Source organism: Athene noctua, chromosome 1 (assembly GCF_965140245.1).
Source record: "Athene noctua chromosome 1, bAthNoc1.hap1.1, whole genome shotgun sequence".
Taxonomy (NCBI): domain Eukaryota; kingdom Metazoa; phylum Chordata; class Aves; order Strigiformes; family Strigidae; genus Athene; species Athene noctua.
Window position 1 is genome coordinate 45,317,374 of NC_134037.1, and position 25,773 is coordinate 45,343,146.

The 25,773-nt window shown below is 36.7% G+C and overlaps 1 protein-coding gene across 1 annotated transcript; it reads left to right on the forward strand.

Annotated features, from left to right (window-relative positions):
• Nucleotides 1-4,787: 4,787 nt before the first annotated feature.
• MANEA (mannosidase endo-alpha) lies at nt 4,788-25,486 on the forward strand. The gene is made up of 6 exons (XM_074896070.1): nt 4,788-4,901; nt 10,698-10,827; nt 11,451-12,043; nt 15,329-15,438; nt 18,555-18,631; nt 19,319-25,486. The coding sequence occupies exons 3-6, from the start codon at nt 11,494-11,496 to the stop codon at nt 19,953-19,955; spliced, it is 1,374 nt and encodes a 457-aa protein (XP_074752171.1). The 5' UTR covers nt 4,788-4,901; nt 10,698-10,827; nt 11,451-11,493; the 3' UTR covers nt 19,956-25,486.
• Nucleotides 25,487-25,773: the final 287 nt, after the last annotated feature.

The window sequence follows — 25,773 nt, forward strand, 5'->3', positions numbered from 1 at the left end:
TCAACCCATTAACTCCCTTCTTTTGTCCCTCCCCTATATTACCAGAGGGGAGAGGGGGAGGTGAACGGCCAGTCACGTGGCATCTGGCTGCTGCCTGAGTTCAAACCTCCACAGTAGGTAAAGGAAATTGCTACTTGCATACATTGCCTAGACATACAAAGAGTAAATGGAACTTTCTGAGGTAAGTAACCTGCTACTACTTGGATGCACACAAGTCTGTGGGACCGGATGGGTTACACCCAAGGGTGCTGAATGAGTTGGCAGATGTGCTCGCCAAGCCGCTGTCCATGATTTACCTGAAGTCATGGCTGACTGGGGAGGTCCCATTGGACTGGAGGGTGGCAAACGTGACACCCATCTACAAAAAAGGCAGAAAGGGGGATCCAGGAAACTATAGACCTGTCAGTCTGACCTTGGTGCCTGGGAAGGTCACAGAGCAGGTCATCTCGGGTGCCATTAAAAGTCATATAATGGACAACCAGATGATCAGGCCCAGTCAGCATGGGTTTATTAAAGGCAGGTCCTGCCTGACAAACCTGATCTCCTTCTACGACAGGGCAACCTCCTTATTGGATGAGGGAAAGGCTGTGGATGCTGTTTACTTTGACTTTAGTAAGGCCTTTGACACCATTTCCCACAGCATTCTCCTGGTGAAACTGGCTGTTTCCAGCTTGGATGGGCACACACTTTGCTGGGTAAACAACTAGCTGGATGGCCGGGCCCAAAGAGTTGTGGTGAATGGAGTTAAATCCAGTTGGTGGCCGGTCACGAGTGGTGTCCCCCAGGGCTCAGTTTTGGAGCCACTCCTGTTCAACATCTTTATTGATGATCTAGACAAGGGGATCGAGTGCACCCTCAGTCAGTTTGCAGGTGACACCCAGTTGGGTGGGAGTGTTGATGTGCTCGAGGGTAGGGAGGCTCTGCAGAGAGACCTGGACAGGCTGGAGCCATGGGCTGAGGCCACCTGGAGGAGTTTCCATAAGGCCAAATGCCGGGGGCTGCCCTTGGGCCACAACAACCCCCAGCAGCGCTACAGGCTTGGGGAGGAGTGGCTGGAGAGCTGCCAGTCAGAGAAGGACCTGGGGGTGTTGATTGACAGACGGCTGAACAGGAGCCAGCAGTGTGCCCAGGGGGCCAAGAAGGCCAATGGCATCCTGGCTTGTGTCAGCAATAGCGTGGCCAGCAGGGACAGGGAAGGGATCTTACCCCTGTCCTCGGCACTGGTGAGGCCGCCCCTCGATTCCTGTGTTCAGTTTTGGGCCCCTCACTGCAAAAAGGACATTGAATGACTCAAGCGTGTCCAGAGAAGGGCAACGAAGCTGGTGCAGGGTCTGGAGCACAGGTCGTACGGGGAGCGGCTGAGGGAACTGGGGGTGTTTAGTCTGGAGAAGAGGAGGCTGAGGGGAGACCTCATCGCCCTCTACAGCTCCCTGAAAGGAGGCTGCAGAGAGCTGGGGATGAGTCTCTTTAACCAAGTAACAAGTGATAGGACAAGAAGGAATGGCCTCAAATTGTGCCAGGGAAGGTTTAGACTGGATATTAGGAAACATTTATTTAGAGAACGGGTTGTTGGGTGTTGGAATGGGCTGTCCAGGGAGGTGTTGGCGTCCCCATTCCTGGAGGTGTTTAAGAGTAGAGTCGACATAGCGCTGAGAGATATGGTGTAGTTGGGAACTATCAATGTTAGGTAAATGGTCGGGGTGGATGATCTTCAATGTCTTTTCCAACCTAGACGATTCTGTGATTCTGTGAAGTATACTGTATTTCCAATGTCTAAAATATCAACATATCAACCTTTTCACTAGCTTATTCTTTTTTGCTTTTTTAAAAATTTCACAACACAAAATTAGAAACAGGCAAACCTCATTGTTTTCTAAAGAGAAACATTGGTTTGCTAATTTTCAAAATTACTTTAGGCTCTGACATAACTTCTATATGTACAGAACAGTTTCATTTCTGGAAGTCTGGAACAAATCTCTAATACACACAACAGTTTAATGAACCATTCACTAAATCCAGAGATTAGTGTCATGACAGACAAAAAGTCCAACATTTAATAAAGCTTGTTTATATTCACAGCTTGAATATCTACAGCTGTCCACGGCCTGCAGTCAGGTAATCTGGCTGTGTACTTTTGAAGTCTTCATAATCAAAGCTTTCATTACTCTAAGCTTGACCAGTCTTTACTGTTTCAAAATTACATTTTGTAAGAATGTGAGAAGCAGGCGCATAGTTATCCAAATCCCACCAAAATACTGTAGTTTCTCTACTGCTGTTTGAAAACTTTGAGTGAAAAATGGACCAGCACTTTGCCATTTTTTTGTGTCAAGGTTGTCTTTAGTTTCTACCCTGGAAAATATGGGATGCAGCATAAGAGGCTCAGGAAATAAGAATTCAGAGGTGGCTATGTATCACATAAAGTGGCCAAGATTCACGAAACTTCAAACAAGGAGCTCTGGATTAAGGATGATTACTGGAAGGAAAACAGAGAGATTCACAATTCTGAGACAGATAGGACTATTGAGGATAAAGGAAAGGCTACAAGCACAGGCTATTCCCTCTTCTGTGTTTGTTCTGAAGCCAGAAAAGTCTATTACATCTATTATATCCATAAACAACAAAGGATTAGTTATAGGATATAATGGAGGACAAAATTACAGAAGCTGCAGGAAAGATAAGAATATACACTTAAAACAGGCTAGGGCAAGGTATACCTTGATCTAACACAGAAAAAAGTGGGCATAAGAACAAGAAGGAAAAGAAATGTAACAAAAGACATTTAAAAAGCAAGTTAACCAATAATATTACCACATTCATATTAACCTCTTTTGTTCCACCTAAACTTAGGGTGAACATAATCATTTAACTTCCTTATTATGCAGAAAGGGTTGGAGGAAATTGTGGGATATAACAGTTTTGATTTGTTGGGTTTTTTAAATCTTAGCCAGTAGATTCAGTCTCTTCAGCAAAAATGTTCCAACATAAAAGAACTATGTCAGAACAACAAATTTTAGGGGTTTTTCCTATGAATAAATGGGGTTTTTTTTCTGTTCATTTCCTATCATTAGTAAATTTTTATCTGTAAACACATACTCTTAATGGAACACGACCAAATGAAGCTTCAGATTTACTTTTTCCATTCTTAAGTTTTCTGATTATCTCATTTTCAAACACACTTTCCTAGTTTCAGTAGGAGCTCTTCCACATAGTAAAGAAAAAGTGAAAATTAAAGTTGTGCCCTCCATAAAATAGAAGCAAAGAGCACTCTTAGACTATCTTCTTTTGGAAAAGAAAGAAAAAGAAAGAAGGAAGAAAAAAAGGAAAAAGCAAGAAAGACAATGAAAGAAAATGCAGCAAAGGAAATATTTTGTAGGACTGTGAGGAAATTATATGGTTATCACTTTTCCAAATTTCCACTTCCAGTCTATTCATATGCCAACTCGTTTTTTATTAAAGCATGACATTCCTAAATCACCACATATGAAATTCCTGAAACGCTTACAACTTATTACCTGTTAATGAAATTATTCAGATACACACAATAAATAACATTAGAAATAAACATTATTGCAAATGTATTTCCCATCAGAGCACTTGGACAGCATAAAGAAACATCATACAACAATTCTGCCTGCCAATTTTCTCAGAACTAAGAAGAACCATAGGAGATGCTGAATTGTTTATATGTACAGCATGAGACACTCGTTCCACATCTTTTCATCCACATACAAGATGAAATGCTGCCTCTGATGAAATCAATTAGAGTTTTGCTATTGATTTCAATGAAACCACAATTCTGGTTACTGTTTGCACTGTTTCTCTCAAGGCTTACAAGAGATTCTTAAGGAAAAATAAATAAATAAATAAATAAAAAAATCACAGGAATCCACTTTTCATACAGCAAAGGGAAGGAATGTTTTCATTCTATAGGAAAACTATGCTGTTTACCTAGTGCAACAATTTCTATCAAGTCGATTTGATGTGCTTATCAACAAGGTCTTCTTGAGAGTTCTGATGTTACAGTAGAAAATGGGCATACCTTTTTTATATTGATTTGGTTATTATTTTCATTCAAGGCAACTATTTACAGCCCATCTTCACTATTTTGAAGCAAACAAAAAAAAAGAGTAAAGCATACATGAAATGATATGAAACATCAGTGACACCATTTTTTATGTTATTGGAATTATATGAGTGTATAAAAGAAGTATTTATCACACTTTTATCCATCTATTTTTTCCTGATTTATTCCCATACAGCTGATGTGGTACAAAGATGGGCAGCTACCCCAGGACACTGACTTGCTCAATGCATCACCATCTCGAACGCCTTACTCTGAGGTCAGCTACCACCTGTAGCGGTGCAGGTTCTCTACACGGCATTGTCCACAGACTTAAACCATGGTCTTTATTCAGCCATTACCACTAAGCAAGTTCTTCCCCAGCTGAAAAGCAACCAACAATCCAGCACAGAACTTTAAAGCACTGAAGAATTGTTAGGCCTTCTGTGTAAAAATGGCTATTTCAAAGCCCAGGGAGGTCTAACTCGCTGCAGCTCACTTCTGTTCCTCACAGAGGGAAAAGCCAGGGAGCACCTAGCTGCAGGCAGACTGACCAGCCCGGCTTCCCCGCCACAAGCCTGCCGCAACCGGCGCCGAGGCCTGACCGGCGCGGCTGCAGCCGCCGCTGACTGAGCACCGGCCGCCGCAGGCCGCCACCGGCGAGCCCGCTCCCCCGCCGCCGGCTGGCTCCGCGCATGCGCGCCTGGGGCGCATGCGCATGTGCCCCCCCGCCCCCAGCCTCGGCGGAGCCTTGCTGTGGCCGCCGCGCCCGGCCGCCCCGCCAGCACGGCCCCTTCCCGCCCGCCCACCGGCCGTCGGGCAGCGCCCCTGTTTCGGCCGGGTGAGTAACGGCAGCGGCCCGCTGAGCACCTCTTCTGGCGGCCCTCCCTGGGCCCTCGCTGCCCCGCTTGTGCCGCCGCCGACCCCGGGGGCTGGGGAAGGGGCAGCGGCAGTGAGGAGACGGGCCGGGCCGGGCCGGGCGCCGCGGCGTAGCCCTGGGGTTCCTCGGAGTCGGGCCCTGCTGGAGCGCTCCTCCGGGCTGGGAGAGGAGGGGAAGGCGCCCGCCCCGCCGCAGCCGTTGTCGGAGGGGCCGGGGGCGCCCCTCGGACGGTGGCCTCGCTCCTGCGAAGGCCCCTCGCGCGGCTCTCGCCCGCGGCAGGTGCTCGGCTCTGGCAAACGCTGGGGCTTGGCCGAAAGCTCCGGTGCTCGGCTCGTCAGTGTTAGAGAGAGGGGAGAACGCTCGTAGTCTGGTGGTGACTCGCTCGGGGAAGGGGAGCAGCACGGCAAGCTGGCTTCGCTCCCCGTTCCTACTTCCGAGGCTTGTCAAACAGCCTCGCTCTGCGGCTGCCTGGGCTGTGAGCGGCCCCGGGGAGCCGGTTCGCAGGTGCCTCCCGGTGTGGAAGCTGGGCCGAGGTTGCTTTCTGTTGATGGTCTGAAGCCGCTCAAAGTTCGGGGTGTGTGTCAAAGTCATTTCAAAGCAGGAGAACGCTGGCATGTTGAAATCAAATACTCTTATATTGTATAGTAAATAATATAATTCTGTGGTAAATATAATTTAATGCTGAAGGCTGTCTTATCACATTTAGAACAAAGTGCAGCAGGACAGGGTTTTGTTCCTGCTGCTGTCTTTCTTCAGGTCTGGTTAGCAAACAAATCACGTTCCCTGTTTTGTGAGTGGTACAGTTATCCATGTTAGAATTGACATATTTCAAATGCCTCTTTCTAAATCGAGTGAATCAAAAGGAAAACTTATATTATTGAAAGTGCTTAAAAATATATATATTTAGCATGTAAGCACAGCTATAAAGTGTCTGCATGCAACACGTAATGTCTGCTTTCATCTTCAGTGATTTTCAAAGTCTTTGAATAAAAGTCTTTAGAAAAAGACTTTTCCTATGCAGACACTTTTTGTCAAATTTCCCCATTTTTCTAAGATTAGAAACACTCCTGAGGTTCTCACAAGGAAGGTGTGGTTGGCCTCTGTTGCTTTTTTTTTTATTTTTAATTACTTGTGTTCCCCAGACCAAAATGTGCTATGTAGTTGTGGTTTGGACAGACTCTTATCAGCCCTCAGGGAAGTTTACTAAATCTGACCTGGTCGACCAGTTGGGAACCAAAGTAATGTTTCTAGGTGCTCATCTGCACTGTAGCTCCAGAATGAAGGGCTTTGAAGGCCTAGAAGCTTCAGCTCTCTAGAGCTGGTCTGTCACTTCAACAGTTTGAAAGTTCTTCAATCTGGGAAGTCTTAGGAGAAGCTATGCTTTGAAAACTTAGCTGAGAAGCTTTGATACTGCCCATGAGCTACCAACCTCAGTGACTTTTGGATGACCTTACCATTGTATCAAGATAGTCAGATTTTTCAGAGCTCTCTTCTGTATTGCACTTTCATTTGTTATGTTTAAGGAACATAGAAAAAATAAATTACAGCATTTGCTGGTTCTTACTTAAATAGATACATCTGTTTTATTTGAACATACTTTCTTTGCATTACATATTTCTCTTTTGGAATCAGTAATACTGAAAAAAACAACCCATAGGGTGGGGTGATGAAGTTTGAGTTATCATATAACCAAAATGATTTAGAGTAATTAAACCCCTGGGTTTTTTTTTCCTCTGACTAAAGAAACATCCTTATTTTGCAAAATGTGATGGGGAAAAAAAACCCGCCTTTGTTGTCATCTGTATTTTTTTCTTCATATAATAGAATAAATGGAAAGTTTGCCAGCAGGACAAGTTAAGGGTATAAAAAGCAGTGGTGAGGAAGGAAAAAAAGCCCAACACATCACTGTCAAGGATGAGTTTGAGTGGGAGAGGTTATACTTGAGGCAGGCTTGCTATTAAATTTGGTGAACAGTTTTGAAAATACTTTAGCTTTTTTCACAGATGCTCTTTGCTTTTTTTCATGGAGGTATTAGTTTTAGGAAGAACAGCTGGAGCGTTCATACTACTGTGATCAGTTTCATACTATTTATTCCCATATCAGAAACTAATTTGGAACAGAGATTGTCAGAGAGGGATGAATATATTTACATTTATTTTGTGGTTTCAAGTCCGTGTAGCAGCTGGCAAATTAAAAGTAAAATAACTGTGTACAATGTTTTTGAAGAAGGGGACTGAATGTTATGGAGATATAGGTTCTACCGTTTCATGGTAAAGCTTTGTATTGTTCTGATATATAATGAAAGAAATTGTAGTATCTGTAATCATAAAAAGAGAAACCAAAAGGCATCAATTGACTTCAGTGCTTTCAATCTGGACCTGAAGGTAACAATTCATTATTTGGAAAATGTGTGTGGTAGTGAAGAGTGAACTGAAGATCCTGACTTTTTTCAGGCACCTATCAGTGGAAAATGTGCCAAAAAACTTTCTAGTATGGAGTGACTGGGTGATTAAAGGAAAAATAAATTTATTTTAAAAAAATGTAGTATAATGCACAGAGTAAAGAAAATAATTTGAATTTCACAGTTCATGACTTCAGCTCATTTTTACCAGTCAGGAACTAGATTTAGGGATGGTAATGATTCTGTAGTGAGGTTGTGTGCATTAGCTGTGAACGGTATTGTTAGAAAGCAGAGATTTTTGGAAAAGGGATAGGGAGAAAAGCTTAAAAAAAAAAAAAAACAACCAAAACCACCTTATTTTATGTCCAGATACAGGTTGAAAGCAACACTGTATTCAAATGTTCTCTTAATTTCAGAAACAGTACAGAAAAGAAACACCTCCAAAATGTTTAAATGTGTCCAGTGATAGTGATACAATATGCAGACTAGAGTAGAAATTTCTCTAAGGGAAAACTCAGAGCACCTAGAAGCAATTAAATTATTAGTGAAATAGAAAATGTAAATACTAAATGTAAACAATTTTTTGCTTACTCTCCCTTCTGATTTGAAATCTAGGATCATCTCATTAAACTAATAGGTGGGTTTCTAAATGGAAGGTGTTTTTTCATATTGTACAAAGAACTGACCTTCTTGGGGGAGGAAATCTCTGATCTATAAATAGCTGAAGATGCCTAAATATTCTGGTAAAGCATTGCTTTGTATTGGGCCTGTTCTTTTCCCATAGACAGAGACTGGTGATTTAAACTAACTTGTTCTTCCTTCTGACCTGTTACAGATTGATTTTTCTGTTCTTTTACAATTAATTCACTAGGCAAGAGAACTAGCTTGGAACTACTTACATATTTGGCTGGTACACCACGGGCCAACACCCTTGGAGTTAGAATCCAAAAGCTGCTACTAGTTAACAAATCATCATATGAGTCAGAGTAACTGTCTGTGTGTGAGATCTTAATCTTCATAAAGATGAAGTTATTCAGGCTGACTTTTTTCTACTGAGAAAGGGCCTTGCTGTTGGGTCCAAATGCACCCAACAGTCCAAGGCAAGATACTCCGTAAGTATGTAGGAATGTAGTATGTACCTGTGTACTTCAGTAAATTGAAGTCACATTGTAAAATTTGGATACCCATGACAGAAATACAAAATCACAACAGGAATGTAGTATGTACCTGTGTACTTCAGTAAATTGAAGTCACATTGTAAAATTTGGATACCCATGACAGAAATACAAAATCACAACTATGCTATCTCTAGTGACTCTTGAATCAGAAATGTATTCTAAGATTTTTCCAGTTCCAAGGACAGACATAACTTCAAGTAGCTGTTTCACATGGCATGTTTGCTCAGTCTGTTTCCTCAGGATTACTGTTCTGCTGTGGCACTAGTGTTGATGAGTATAATTTATCTGTCACTGTTTCTAAAGAGTAGCTCTGAACAAGCATTGCCAACCTGTAGCTTGTCAGTGCTGCTTTTGCAGTATAGGTATCTATGCCAGGACTGAATTATGTCATCATCATTGGAACTGATGTCTCCCCGAAACACAAGACTTTACCGTAGCTATCACTTGTTCTAGAAATTTTGCACTTGATGCTGAGCTTATATATAAGCATACTAGAGGTTCATAATATGCTGTGGTAGACCAGGGTCTGTCCTGATGCTAGTCAACTTTTAGTAAGTATTCTGCTCATTTTTTAGTAATTTTCATTTATAATTCTTGTTTTTTCAATTTTTTGTAATTCAGTTTATTCATGTATAAATTTCATTTTTCTTGCTAAATATTCCATTGAAAAATTACTTGTTGAAATAAGAACATGGAGCACTAAGATCAGTTCCTGACACTTCAGAAAAAGCACTTTATGATAGCAAAAACTTGATGCAGTAGAGGAGGAATTTAATAGCAGACATGTCAAAGAATAAAAAGGACCGGTTTCTTTGATATGGAATAGGAACTCCCAAATGAGAGTCATTATAAACATTCTAATTATAGTCATTACAGTTATTAATTCTTTTTTACAGAAGTGATGAGATAAAATAATAATTGTAGAAGTAATTTATCACTGGCAGTCCTCTATGTTGTTTGATGAAGATCAGTAGCATCTGGGTTAAACTAAATAAAATTGAATACATTAATACATTAGTCAGATGAATAATATTGTTTCATTAAAAAAAAAAAATAAATCCTGACCCTTTAGAAAACTTCAGTTTATCTAATCTGAAAATTGAGTTAAACTCCCAGGGAGGGGTAGCATTGTAGACTAGAAAGAAAACTGAAAAGGTCAGGAAAAGTAGTAGAAGTAGTTTGAATATATTTAAAGTTAGTAAAAGAAAAATGTTCTGGACTCCATATAATCTTGGACAAAATTCTAACATCTTGGGATAGATTATGAGCTATAGAAAAAGAACCCTATAATTTGATGTAAAATTATGTGAAATTTGTTAATAAAAAGTCTAAAATGAAGTACTATAAGCATATATATGCCATAATATAATTTTTCCTGACAGTAGCTAAAAGTATGGTTTCGCAATCCAGTTGGGCAAAATGAGCAGCATCATTTTTGTTCCCTTCCCCCATCTGTGCTATTAACTTTTGTTGGCATTAGTGCTGTCATACTCATTCAGCTGAGGCAGCTCTCTAACAAGGCAAAAAGTGCGTAGGGGGTTTTTGTTGTTTATTTTTGAGATGTTAACAGGGTTTTGCTGTTGAAGTGTATAAGTGGCATCACTGTGAAAACCAGATGAATCCCAGAGGTAACTAAAAGTAGACAGCAGGATGAACAGATTAAGGTTGGAAATGGAAGCAGAACTTCCATTTTTGGCAGTGTCATAATGCTAATCCAATTCAGGCTGTATTGTTAAAAAGCATATTCTAAAATTCCTTATCTAAAATTATCACAGCAGTAACAAATAGTGTTGTGACAACTGAGCTATATGTTAATGCACTCTAACAGTAGTAGAGAACATTGGGAGGAAACTAGTGTGAGATATTTTTATGAGCATTTTAAAACAACCTGTGTATATCTCAGTAAATGAAAGTAAGACTCTAAAATTTGGAGGTCAGTGATAGAAATACAAAGTCACAGGTATGTTATGTCTAATAGCTGTTGAATTAGAAATTTAAGATTTTCAAGTTTAATGTTAGTTTTATGCATAATCTTTTTCCACATAATTCTGTGGTAACCTAAATTTTGTTAATCTTCTTCTCTGGCTCTCTTGTGTTTAATGTTGAACAGGAATTGAAGTTATAAATAAAGTAATTGGACATTCCATTATACTGATTTTTCTTCCCCCCTACTTTCAGGTCTCAAATCTTGCCGTGTACTATTAGTCTTGTTTTGAACTTAATCTTGGAATTCTACATGAAGTGTCATGCAGCTGTGACATTGTACTAACAGGCTGCCAGCAGCTAACTTACAGGCTTTCTGGTTGAGGTATGTCCTTAATGCTGTGCTATTTTTTGTTTCCAGAATTCAGAAAACAAATTAAAATTTTAGATCTGTAAAGCTGCAGAGCATCATTGTTTCAGGTTTAATTTGCCATTGTATTAAGTCAGAGTATCGGTTAACTACAATGAAATTGTTTGTCTGAAGCCAGTAAATAGGTTAGCAAATGAAACCCGTTCTGAACATAAGCTGTACTTCTGTCATATTGCATTTTGTCCTTTACTCTTGTTCTGCTAAGTTCTGCTTTTTTTCTTCTATTTTCTGTGCTGTTTCTATCAGACTTGTCAAAACATGATAGTTCTGAAATAATGTAACCAGAATTTCCATATACTGGGATTTATTTGGGCTAGGAAAACAATGAAGTTCAGAAGTAAGATGTTTTATGAAGTATGTGAGTCCATGGTGGCAGAACCTCAAAATCTGACAAATATTCTCAAATCAGAAATGTTTTTTTGTTCTCCCTCCCTCTGCAAAGAACTGCTAGTTTCTGTCAGTGCATGTGTCACGTTTGTGTCCATATTATTTCTGTTATGTAGGAACTTTATGAAGCTTTCATACTATTGAATTTGGTAATAAGAAATCTGACTTTAAAATATTTGTCTTTTGATCAGTTGCGGCCAAAATCCTTCTGTTTGGATTCTGAACTATGACATCATGGCAAGATTTCGCAGAAGAACATGCATCATTTTGTTGCTTTTTATTTTGTTTATTTGCTCCATAATGATGGCTTTGAAGACTCTGAGACCTGATAGAGCTGGATTTGGGGATCCATTTGGACTTGGTTTGTTGCCTGAGCTTCAACAACGGACAGTGCATTTAGATAATAAACAGAATGCATTAAATAGGGTTCAAGGAGATACTGTAACGCGTGTTGGTAGTTTGCATAGTATCGCAGTCAATACTATGAAAGCATCTATGCCTCCTGTAAACAAGCTGGAAGAAGAGCTGTCTTCTCCTAATTATAACTTTCACATATTTTACTATAGTTGGTTTGGGAATCCACAGTTTGATGGTAAATATATTCACTGGAACCATCCGTTGTTGCCACACTGGGATCCCAAAATCGCAAACAATTATCCAAAAGGAAGGCATAATCCTCCTGAGGACATTGGGGCCAATTTTTATCCTGAACTCGGATCTTACAGTTCCAAAGACCCTTCTGTCATAGAAGCCCACATGAAACAAATGCGTTCAGCTTCAACTGGTAATGAATGTTAACATTTCAGCATGTTGTTCATTTATCCAGCCTTAAATATGAATGAACACAACTGACCCGTTCTACCATTTTTCTATGTAATTCTGGAAATGTGTGAAACTAGTAAATATCTTTGTATTTTTGAGTTTTAATCCCCAACTGCAACTACATCTTCAAAGCTGTGTCTGATGAGTGTAACAGCACAGAAACATAAGAACTGTATTTGTAATCCTGTAGGTGTACGTGTTTCATGACTTACTGTTAAGAACTGATAACATATGTAGAAAATACAGAAACCATTGCTAGAATATATTGTCTGCGTATTTTATTTTTGGAGATAAATACTTCAGCTTTAAGAACAGGTTTCAGTAAATCATGTTAACATGCTTATGGAGCAGTCTGTTCAAATAGGAGTGTTTTTTTTTTTCTTTTCTGGATTCTTCGTGTGTAATAATTATGTATTAATTCGTATCTTAAAGAGCATGTAGCATTGTAGCTTTTATATTTATAGGTGTTCTCATTAGGTATACAGATGTCTAATCCAAACCTTCTTTGGTATGATTGTTTCAACATAGATAATTACAATTTATTTCTTTGACCAAAAGTATCATCTTTTCCCAATAGAAACTGATGTTTCCTTTCTCTAAATAAGATGAAACATGTATATAAAAATATTCAATGTATTTTTGGTGTCATTCTTTGTTGTTGGGCTTTATGGTCCTTTTTATGTTCATCTTCTTTAAAATAAGCAGTCATATAGGCTAATATTAAACTCTGAACAGCTGCAGAGAAATCTCAAGTATTAGTTGCCAGTAAGCACTTTTTTAGTCTTATCTAAAGCAAAATAATGCATGATAGTATGACGAAAGCAGAGAGGACATTTGCAGCTTTAGAAGTATCTGTGATATTTCTCATCCCCTTAAAACAAATGTCTAATAAAGCTGAACTGGTGGAAAAGGCACCAAAATGCTTTACAAAATAAGGGGGGTTTTAGTAGCTTAAATTAGTTTTCTATTTAAAATTCAGCAATGTGAATGAGTGCTTCTTGTGACATACTCTTTATAACATATTACTGATACTTGTCAGAAGTTATTTTTTTCTGCTGTTATTCTAACATGGATTTAAGTACATTTGAATGTGTTCTCTTCCATCTAGATTTGACCAACATAAATCATTAACTTTTTTTCTCAGGTCATTATTTCAAATATTGCATCTTCTTTAATAAGAATTATACTTTGCTCATTTTTTGTGTACTGTGAGGTTGACTATTTACAGTTTCTCTTTGTTTCTTAGCCAATATATAATCTATTACTTTATTTTACATTCCATCAAATAATTTTTCTTCTAGCCTTTTTTGAGGCTTTATCAAGAATCTTACAAATAGGAGAAAAATGTAAGTGGTTCTTTCAGCCAATATTGTATAATGATCAAAGGCATACAAGCGATTTGAGCAGCAGGAGTGTCATGCAGTGCTTCCTTGCATTCTTATATTTTACAATTCTTCCCTTATTGGTTTCCTAGATTGTAACAGATTAATACAGTAGATTTATTCCTTGGATTACTTGGTGAAATTTATTTTATTGCACCAAACTGTTTTTGAAGTAGTCCAGTTTGAAGTCCTTTGCCTTGAATGACTCTACTCTGGTTTTAAACATATTTATGCTATTTTTGGCATTGAGTCTATCCTTTTTTAGACTCCTGAAGTGGTACATAACTTTATTTTTTAACCACAGAAAAGAAAATATTAAGTAGTCTTTCTCAGGGAGAGATCAATGCAAACATGCCTTTAGGTTCCTTGATGAACAGTTCTGTCTCCTGAACTCTTTCTTCCCTGTCTCCTAAAGCTACAGAAGAGGGACTTGACAGACACTGTATTTAAGATACCTTGATTGTTACCTGAGTTTATCGCTGCTGTTCTACTTGTCCTTTACATCTTACTCATTTGAATTTTGTCCTTTTCTTTCATAGGAAATAAAATATAGGGTGATAAAATGCAGTAAAACACTGCATTTTTCTTGTCCTTGAGCAGACTATCTCTTGTGATAGTCTATTATTTATGATTCTCTTTTTGATAAAATGTGGAGAGAATATGCTGAATATAGTTGAACTAACTGCTATATATAGTGAGCTCAAATTTCTGGTTTTGATGGTAGAAGATGATTGTGTATTCACTCTAATCTATGCTTTCTTTTTCATAATTTTGGACTTGTTTGTTTGGAAATTGTCAGTCGGAAATGTTATGTTAGTAAAATAGATACAATTTAGAGTATATACTTCCCTATCTCTGTGATGTGATTTGTGTACTTAAATCTTTGCCTAGTTAAAAAGAATCACATTGACTTATTCTTCCGTATTTTTTAAATAGTATTGTTACGAAAATACTCCTACATCAGTATTTCATTGTATTTCTTTCTGTTACCTTCTTCCTGATATTATTTCCAGCTACACACCTAAAAGGTGTAATTTATTTATCTGACAGAATTTTTTTTTAGAAGGAAAGTGTTTAGCCTTTCTGAAGAGGTATGTGGTTTTTTGCTTTCATGGAGAGCATTAGGGAAATTTACAATATAGGGACATTGTATTTGTTGTCTTTTTTATTGACAAATAGTCAAGGAATAGTAACATCCTTAAATTACTCAAACTTTTTTTTTTTTTGTAATAAATGTGTGAAACTAGTAAATATCTTTGTATTTTTCATATGGCTGGATGGGTGGATTACACCATATTAACTGCTTTTAGCAAGAAGGAAAGTTGTGGGATTATAGTCACTGCTTCTAGTATTAAATTGTTGTTTTGTAGTAGATTCAGAGGTACTATGCAGAATTATGGAGGGGATAAAGTTTCATAAAATAAGAATCTCTTTTATCACATGCATAGCCCTTCTCTCTTGAGTGTTCTCTAACCTTATGTATCTTGATATTCTCTGGCTGTGCTGTGGCATAGCTGTAACACCTTAGCTGGGAGCATTCTCCTCCTCTTGGTACAACCTGGAAGCTAGGATGCTGTGCTGAAATGTGGGTGGGAATGGCTCTAAGCGTTAGGCTTGGGACACTGAGCACAGATCTGTGCCCTTGACAGATGATCTTACCAGTGTTTGTTTTGTTGTCTTCTAAACAGAGAAATTAAATCCACTCTGAGAATACTGAGGTTTTGTAATTGGTTAAAAACTACTTTGACATTCTAATTTATATTATGTGGATTTCCCATCAAACATTAATTATAACTCATTACAGTGTTATAGTGTACATGTTTTATGTTAAACAACATGATTTAAAACAAGTTTTGTATTTTCAGGTGTAATAGTGCTTTCATGGTACCCACCAGGTATGGCTGATGAAAATGGAGAACCAACTGATGATTTGGTGCCTGTTATTTTGGATTATGCACACAAATATAATCTAAAGGTAAAGTATTTTAAGATGCATAAAGTAGGACTACTTAGGAAAGTAACCTTGCTAAGAGTTTACTGCGTTTGATTCATGGTGTAGAGCAAGAAGGCTTGTCATGTAAGAATCATAGAATACAATGTTGGAAGGGATCTCAAGGATCATCGGGTCCAACATATTTGGCAAAAGTCAGGTGTAGACAAACAGCTCAGCACCCTGTCCAGCTGAATCTTAAAACTGTCCAATGCTGAGGAATCTGCCACTTTGCTGGGGTGATTATTCTAGTGGCTTATTGTTCTCACTGGGAAAAATTTTCCCCTTGTGTCCAGTTGGAGTGTCCCCAAGGAGTAACTTGTACCCATAGCTCCTCGTCTTTTCCATGTGACCCCTTATAAAAAGGGAGTCTCCATCTTCTTTGTAGCCAGCCTTCAAATACCAGAACATGGTGATAAGGTCTCCCCTAAGGCTTCTCTCCTCAAGGCTGAACAAACCCAGTTCTCTCAGCCTTTCCTCATCTGGCAGGCTGCCCAGCCCTTTGATCATCTTTGTGGCCCTTCTCTGGACCCCCTCCAGCCTGTATACAATCTTTATTATATAGTGGAGACCAAAACCGAACACAGGATTTCAGGTGTGCCCTGAAAAGTGCTGAGTAGAGTGGGATAATGACTTTTTATCTCTGCCGGTGATGCCCTTGTTGACACAACCCAGCATCCTGGTGGCTTGCTTTGCCGCAGCAGCACACTGTTTGCTCATATTGAGCTTGATGTCCACCAGGACCCCCAGGTCCCTATCCACAGAGCTGCTCCCCAGTCTGTGCTGCGCTCCTGGATTGTCTTCCCAGGTGCAAGACCTTACACTTGTGGCTTCTGTTTCTGTCTTCTGTTATGCTGCTGCTCTTTTGGGTCAGCAAAGCAGGTATAAGTGCCCTTTGAATTTCACTGAATTTTGATAAGATCTAAGCAATATTGCCGTATAACTAGAATAAATATCATATTCTGCCTTTTTTCTGTTTTGGTTCAGATCTAAAATTTACAGAGTCTAAGATATGATGGTGTGGATTATTTTTTTCTTTTTGGGAAACAGTTTTTAAAATAAGACAATACATTGTTTTCAAATGAGTCTTTGGAATTGAGGGAAATATTACATATTTAAAAATATTATGGAATACAATGATCTGTAAACTGAGAAACTTGAAGAAAGAAGAAAGACTAACCTCTTTTTTTTCATTACCACATAACTTTCTGGCATGTGATCATAGAGGTCAGGAGCAGGCATCTATAAATGATGAAAAGGGATTTATAAGTTCTAGTTTGAATGAATGTCTTTATTCCAGAATGTATCAGAAACACTTGCCTTGGACAGTAGGGTCAGAGTTGCTGCTCTGACTTTAGGTTACTCCATGACATGACAAGATAGAAAGGCTGAATTACTGGTTTTCTGAAATAAGTGAAATATCAAATCAATTAAAGATTATGTGGATCGATCAGTAGAATCTAAAATTGTGGTTTGATTTTATTTTTAGAGTAAAACTTGCATTTTCCCTTGAGATAAAGAAAACATGCATTGCCTTTTAGTCTTGCTGAGTAGTACATTTGAGTTTTTAAATTCTCTAAGTAGCTGTATGTTTGATCTCTGGAGCATGGTGTCTGTACTGGGGACTAAAAATACAGCCTGTGCATCTGCTCTGGTTTTAATTGGTCATGCAAGTTGCAGATTCTCAGAGAAATTTTCTGTCACTAGTAGCAACAGTAGATTCTTTGACAAGCAGGAGGAAAGTAGGAAGGTTAAATGAGATACAGAAGTAATTTTGAAACTGTTAAAAATGCTGTGTGAATTACATTGTGGCATAAGTTGAACATATGTGTAGGAAATTATTAAAAAGAAAAAAGTATTATCCTTCCCTAGAATTTTAAGATCATCTGATGGAGCTTGCTCTCACCTAAAAGAACTTCTAACATTCAAAGAACTTCTAACATTCAAGTCTCTCAAGGGATCCAAGGCAAAATGAAATAAGCTACCAAGGAAAATGCAAGTAATAGTATGGTAATAAATGGAATATGGATGGAACTGCTGTTATTGCTTGGAATAATTAGTGGAATACAGATATTAAGTATAGATACTACCAAGGAATACTACCTTCACTGTAATGTTTTTAAACATTCTTGCACTAGTAATTTATTACAGTTAAGTGTTAGGAATGTCAGTAGACCAAAACCAACATACAAATTGAATTTCAGTTATGTCTGCTAAAAGATAGGACCTTTTGATTTGCCTGGTTTTGATAGTTGGAAATGAAATACAAAATTATAGTGCTTTTCAACCTATCCTGTCAGTCCTAGTGATTTAGTCTAACACAGTATTTTTCTATAGTTTGTATCTAGTTGACGTAGATATTGACTCTACAATGGAAATTTGCTTCTGTTGCAGAGTTGTTGAATACTTCATTAAATGCATTCTGCTTCTGAAAAACTAGTTACTTTGATATGTAATACACTTCCATTTAATTGTATGTTTGAAAACAGTCGCATTTTTACATTGGAAAAACTTCACGTGTATAGGTTAAATAATTTCATAAGCTCCAAGCTTGACATTCAGAACACTAGCAGTACATTTTATTAGATTTAGTTCCAAAATTTTATTACTGTTGATAAATCTGTGAAATTGTAACTTAAAATCTATTTTGAGACTGAAAAGTCTCCTTAGAGAATTATATATAGCAAATTTATTACATTGTTTAGAAATTAAATATTAAAATGTTTCATTGGTTAATCAGTTCTTTGACATTTGAATAGATATTTTATTTCAATTTTTAGTTTTTGCTGTAGTTTTTTAAGTTTTCTGAAGCATGCTTACTACTCGCAGTAGCCTACGTAAAACAAAAACAGTGTTTTGTTTTAATGTAAAAAACCTAAATATTTACTCTATTACCAGACTTTCTTGGATCCCAAGCTTCTAATCTTAGCAATGCAGGAGTTAAGTTAGGGTTGGATTATTCTCAAAATAGACTAACAAAATTGTTTGCTCTGTAAAGAACCATATTTAATGTAATTTGTACTTGCTTCATATAATGTGGTGCCCATGTTTTCAGTAGTATTTTATATTTGTGTTGCTCTTACTACGTTTTCATCTTCCAGGTCACTTTTCATATTGAACCTTACAAAGATAGAGATGATCGCAGTATGTACCACAATGTCAAATACATCGTTGACAAGTGAGTGCTTTCAGAATGGTTTCCTTGGGGGTCTGTTACATGCTGATTTAGGGGACTTCTTTATATTATCAAAATCTTGGAAGAATGTATAAAAATGTGTACTGAGACTGAAAAAAACTATAACAAACTTTGTTCATATTTCAGTGGTATAAAACTCAGTCTGTTTTTGAATATCAAAGTGTGAATTTTACATACCCAACTGTAAATTGCTTTCAACATTCATTAGTATCACAAGTCACGATACTTCTCATTAAAGCAGTTAATATATTAGCTACATGATATGTAAATTAAACATACATGTTTATAGTGACAAACTAGCAGCTAGAGATTTAATATGTGGACCTCTAATGATTTTAATTAAGCTTGACAAATTCTATACAGATACTTGTTTTGTTTATCAATGCTACTTAGTCTGTCTTACTTCATACTGAATTAGAGAATTGTCCTTCAGAGAAAACTAATACTTGACACTAAGTTACTAGTTTGTAGTAATTTAAAGGTTCTTTGAAGATTCATTATTTGATATTTCAGCAAACACTGGACTGAAAATGGTTATGAATTACTATGTTTTAAAAGGCATGCACTGTCTTTTAAAATTAGTTTGTAGGAAAAGTCTTCAGCTCAGACTGTGAAACAGTATTTTCCAAATGACAAATTTTGTCTTAACGATACTTGTTTGCTTTATAGATATGGAGGCCATCCAGCCTTTTACAGGCATAAGACCAGCACAGGCAGATTTCTTCCCATGTTTTATGTTTATGATTCCTATGTAACAATTCCTGAAATATGGGCAAATCTGTTAACTGTTTCTGGATCCCAGACCATTCGGAATACTCCATATGATGCACTATTCATTGCACTTCTTGTAGAAGAAAGACACAAGCATGACATTCACAGAAGTGGTTTTGATGGAATGTACACGTACTTTGCCACCAATGGCTTCTCCTATGGCTCATCTCATCATAACTGGGCAAGTTTAAAAGCCTTTTGTGATAGTAACAACTTAATGTTTATTCCAAGTGTGGGGCCAGGGTATATTGATACCAGTATCCGACCATGGAACAACCACAACACCCGTAATCGTGTCAATGGGAAGTACTATGAAACTGCTTTCAGTGCAGCCCTTCTGGTGCGACCAGAAATTATTTCTATTACATCTTTTAATGAATGGCACGAGGGAACTCAGATTGAAAAAGCTGTCCCCAAGCGGACTGGACAGGTGGTTTACCTTGATTATAAGCCCTATAAACCAAATGTTTACCTAGAGCTTACTCAGAAGTGGTCTGAGAAGTACAGAAAAGAACAAGAACAGTGGCTTATGTGAGCTGTTGCTGCTGCAGTTGTTTCCTAACACATTGACTACATTGAAAAGAAATTGAGAGCTGAAAAATCTGTTATTAAATGTCTATATTATAGATGTTCAAATTATTATAGCTCTTGAATGTATATGCACTACTACTGAATTTGAATTCTGAAAAGATGATAATATTGGCATTTCTGTCTAATTGGATATTGTAGTTCAACAATATTCAGGGAAAATGCTGGGATTTTGTTTGTCTTTTTTTTTTTTTTTTTAAACTTTTAAACTTCATAACTTGCATGCTGATCTTCCAGAACATCTGCATGGGATAACTACATGACTGAAGTAGAACAAAAATTTGGCATAGTTATACTTACTTCCTTTATTCTTGTGGTTGTGTTTCTAATCAAAATGATGCTGTAATCTAAATTTTTATCATGATAGCTTCTGCAGGATGCATGTCTGTAGTGTGTGGAATAATCTACATCTACTGTTTTTAATGCTTTGCACACACGGAGTTCTTGACGTATGACTAGCTTGTGGTAAAAACACTGAAGAAGTATGTGTGATGCACCACTAGTGGATTTTGTTTTAAAAAAGAAAAAAGAAAAAGTACTTGAAAGAATGAGTTCCAAAGAACTGCTGAAAGATTTCTAGTTTAGTTCCATTTGTTCTATTTGGTGCAGACTTTTGCAGATTACTGGATACTAACAGTAACATTTTTTTCTATGTTACTTTGAATTTAAAAAAAAAAAAAAAGTATTTGAAACTGAGAGTGGAAAAGATTTTTGTGAGGGGGGGGAAAAAACCCCTAAACATTCAAAAAGTATACTAAAATTTCCATTCTTACATGTCTGCTAATTGACTGCAGACACAGATCTAGTGTGGTTTTTAAAATGTTAAAGATTCTAAAGCTAATATCTTACTAGTCCTACAATAAATAAAATTTTAGGAAATGCTTTCTTGTTTCTGATTTAGGAGCAGTCTGGTTTGGAAGCAATGACAGAACTACCGTTTAATTTAATCTGTAATCTGAGATTCCTGGTTTTCATATAGTTCATCTAGTTGTTCCAGGATTCAGAGCAGTTAGATACTAAAGTCTTGTTATCATTCAGCTAAGCTGCCTACCAATGCTGTCTTTCATACTGTGGTGTGGCTGGAAATGAGTACTTTCCAGACCTAAGAATCTCACATTTCAAATGTTGTGATTATTAATTGTTTTTCTTAATGGAGTTTGAAAGGATCAAGTCACATGGACATGTCTCCTCCGCAACCCTTTTTTTTGGCATTTTCATGCAACTTCATAGGGAAGTCCTCAACTTTGGAATAGTAGAAATTGCAGTGGTTTGTTTGTTTGTAGCAAGTGTTTAATCTGTAGCAAAGTGGCGCTTTTTTTAGGTTTTTTTTTTTACATTTATGTGCAAGGTGCTGATCCTGTGTTTTAGTTCATATGCTGGAACTATTGTGACCACTAGAATTCCACTGGTTTCAACAGGACCCATGGAAATTACACTCCTTACTTGGTTCTCACAGAAATCTCTTCATGAAGTTGTAAGATGAATGTGAGGACTTCTGGTTAAAAGAAGAAAACAAAACAGTGTGTTTTTTCCAAAAATTATTGTAATTCCAAATAAACATAAACTAGTTACTACTAATATTTTTCTAGAGTCTTTCTGGTATGAAAGAGGTTTGTTTATGTATTTTTCTCTTATTTACAGTTTAATTCTCCTGCCATTTCTCTGCAGTTGTTAAAGAAATGAGGTATCGTAATGCCCTCAGCTGCTTGAAAAAAAAATTAAGAGATTGGGTGACATATATAACCTGGTGTATTAAAGTGCACCTTGAGTTATTATTCTTATTAATATCTCTTAATTTTTTGCATTTTTCTACAGCATTTCTGCGAACTCCAAAGTGCTTCTGAAAGAGATGTTTACTAATGCTTACTTTGTTTTACTTATGCTCAGGTGGATAAACTGAAGTAGATATAGGTATGACCACAGTCATAGAATAGTGTCTGAGACATGAAGCACTTGCTAGACTTCTACCATTTCCAAGTTAACCAATTTTTATTAACAAGCTTTATTAAGGAAACTGATGTATATGTTTTTACTAGAAATCACTTAAATAGCTATACACAATTTGTTATATGTTTATACTTTTACAGCCTGAAGAACCCATATATTTATTTTAAATGTGAGGGAATAATTAAATATTGCATATTATTAAAAAATAATCTGAAATCAAACCTGTTGAAAGGACAAGTCTCTGTTTTCCACCAATCTTATCATCCCCTGGTCTTTTCTCACTGTAGTAGTTTGATTATTTTACTAGTCTTGACAACCGTGCACTCAGCTTTCAGCTCCTTACTTTCTCCTGGTGGCAGTTTATTTTCTCTGTGACAATAAAAGTTGTTCCTTTTGTTGCTGTTTATAGAAATGTTTAACATTTATTGTATTGTACAACTGAGATGATCTATCTTGTTTAAAATATAATTTATAGTATCAGTGTAACGGATCTTCATTACTCTGAAAGACTTCAGTAGTTGCTGTAAAGGTATTATTTAGCCCTTGCCATGAAGTGGTATGGGCCATGACAAAATTGGCGTCTAATGGCATCTTTAGAAGAATTTACAGAATTTCTGTAGAAAAGAATGAATAAGTGCCTAGAAATTTGTTGCCCCTGAGCACTTACTTTATTATGTGTTTGATGTGTTTTAAAATACGAATATGCAACCTGATAAAATATTTCAGAGTTTGGAATTTAATTTGATGATCCTAAGGAGAGCTGATAGAATAACAGGTACTAGAACTACCCTACCTGCCAGCCCGATACTTTCTCTGTACGTAGAGCAAGTACTAGTGCTACTTCTTGTTGTAGGGGATGGAGAGTTTTGCTGATGGACTGCTGCTGCAGTTATGATAGTTTTTGGAAATTTGAGTAAAAATAGATCTGTGGGAGAGGATTTGTACAAATGCAGAGGAATAAGATTGTTACACGTCCACAGTTACTGGGGTGAGGGAGGTGAAAGGTGAATGTATTTAAAAGGCGATTGCTCCAAGCTTTACAGTTACATTTAATTAAAAAGAAAAAAAAACTGTGCAACCAAAATTAGGAGGGAGGGAAGAATATTATGAGTTTCAGATCTGAAGTCAAATTTAAGGAATATCTGAATCATATTTCAGTTTGGCTTCACACCCCTATTTATTGACTAATTGAAATAAAAATATTGTAATGATTACTTTGAATATTTTTACACTGATCAATTGCACTTGACCCATCTTGTTATATGTAGTATGTTATACTACTTAGAGTGGTGTATTACATTTATATAGATTAGGCAAGAAACACTATGGGAAGATTTAGTAGAGATCATGCCATACTACGCCTCTGCAAATATAGAAGTACCTGAAGTTATTGATCACATACTACTGACTGAGTATCCCCAGAGGGGAAGTGGTTTCTGTGACAAGTAGCAAGTCTTTGTGGTGAAAGAGAACTTCTTTTTAAAGGAAAATCTATAGGTTCATTTCTGCTTCTGTCAATTGTGATCAAGTAAATTGTTTTAGTTCTGTGAGCTATTTCAGAACTGAAGCTTAATACATCTTCTCTGAAATAAGAATTTATATTAAATCTTGTATAGTAGTGCATGTTTCTCAGATCTATAAACTTGTATTGAATTTTGAGGGAAAGAACATGTGCATATGCTGTTACTACTTCAATGGCAAGCTGTAGATTATTGTGAATATAGTTTACTCATGTTCATCGTGTTTGTCTAGTGCCTTTCTTTTCAGGTGCCAGTGATTTCTCTCTTAAGAGGTTATTGAAGCAGAAGGGTCTTTAGTGAACTTATTTTTATTATGAAACTTGATATGTATACACTCTGCATAGTTTGAATTAACACATTTTACACATAGCTCTTGGGTTCTTTTGAAAACATTTCACAGGGGTGTTTTCAGCACTGGATCTCTAGTAGGAGAATGTATCTCTGGGAACATAAACAAGGATGTACTGTAATTTAGGCCACTTTTTTTCTGAATCTTGTGTACCTAAAAAGGAAATAAAGTATTTACAGACAAATTATTTACCACTTAATGTAAGCTGAAAATCTCTCTCCCAGTCTTAAGGTATTTTACAAATGTTTGTCTTCATCTTTCTACTTGTTTAAGATAGTGTCAATATTACATTCCTTTTACTTTTGACCAACATGTTAAATGTTGCATAAACTTCTAAAATGATTGTAGTTCTAAGACTTCATAGTTGTAATAGTCAGTAAAGAGAATCTACAAGATTATTGGCACTGCAAGAAAGCCTGATATGACTTTGATATTGTATAGGTATGATTTTGCTGTGAATGGATAGTGTGTCTTTGCTATGTATTGAACATGAATAAAAAAAAATCATTTCTTTTAATACCCTATCTGGCTGTGGCAGAGATGCATTTGCTTACATGAATATATAAAAACAAGTGTGTGTGTGTGTGTATATTTATATATATTATATATGTGCATATAACTTGAAGTCATTATTTTTGAAGTACTATATCATTGTATTAAAGTTACAGGCTGGATTATGCTACTTTTGAGTAAGCAATGTTTTTAATTCCCTATGATGTTTACAAAAAAGCTAGTTATGTATGAATTCTTCCATGAACAATAAACATATGCCCTAAAAGTTTGATTTAAATGGAATGTGTCATAATATTTTTTTTTAATAATGAGTTTAGAAAGTGAATTTTTGCTTTTATATTACAGTATGTGTAGAATTTAATTAGACTGAAAACAACAGGCTTATCACCATGTTTTTAAACAGACAATACTCCTGAAGTTTTTAGGCCTATTTCTATTACATCTTACTAGGCTACTAAGTTCACTCGTGCATAGTGTTACAGGTGTCTTTGAGTCCCATGGTATGACTGTCTTTTGACAAGGTAAAACTGAAGTTTACAGCTCATACAGAAGTTTAAGAGGGATGGACACACAAATAATTAACCTTGAAGGAGAGTGGTTTAGAACTGAATACTACAGTGGGGTCAAAAAAGTATTTGTTGCATTCTGACAGAATATTGTGCTGTTCAGGTATAAAAACTGTAGGAGGTAAGGGGTTGCTATTTTACTTAATTTTCACAGAAATGTAAAACTACCTTCTTGGTATTTGAAAAATACATTTTGTTATTCCCAGCAAGCTAGCTACATTGTTAATACAGCAATTAAGGCTACTTTACACACATAGTCAGTACTGTGTATTTCTGTACATGAATCAAAACTGTTTTGTAATGATGAATAATTTCATGATTTCGTGTTTCCTTTGTGTATCACATTGTGACTCTTCCCTGTAGTTAAGAAAGATTATTTTGCTCCACAATGCAAATGATTTCTTGAAAATTCTCTGTCTCAGGAAATGCAAAAGGTAATCAACACAAGGTGTACTTTAAATTTGAACTTATGTATTACCTGTAATTTACACTTTAGTAAGAGTACTTCTGCATTTTAGTAGATAAAATATCTCCTAGACTGTTCCATGTCACCTGATGTAAATTTAGTAGAAAGTTAACAATAAAACAGTATTTATGGCCTTTTTTATCTCATCTGATCAATTTCTATATATACAATGTGATATGTATATTCAATAAATTCTTTGTGTGAAAAATAGGGAAGAAAGACTATGTTCGTTGGTTTTTTTCAGCTGAGCAGTGTAGAGGAAACTAATACAACAAGAAGCACCTATAGCTTTTGCTTTTTCAACTTCAGTTTAGTCACATTTTAAAAAATACTGTGAAAATAATAGAATATCCAAAAGTTTAATACAATAAAAATTTGAAAAATTAATTCCCTGCACTTTTTAA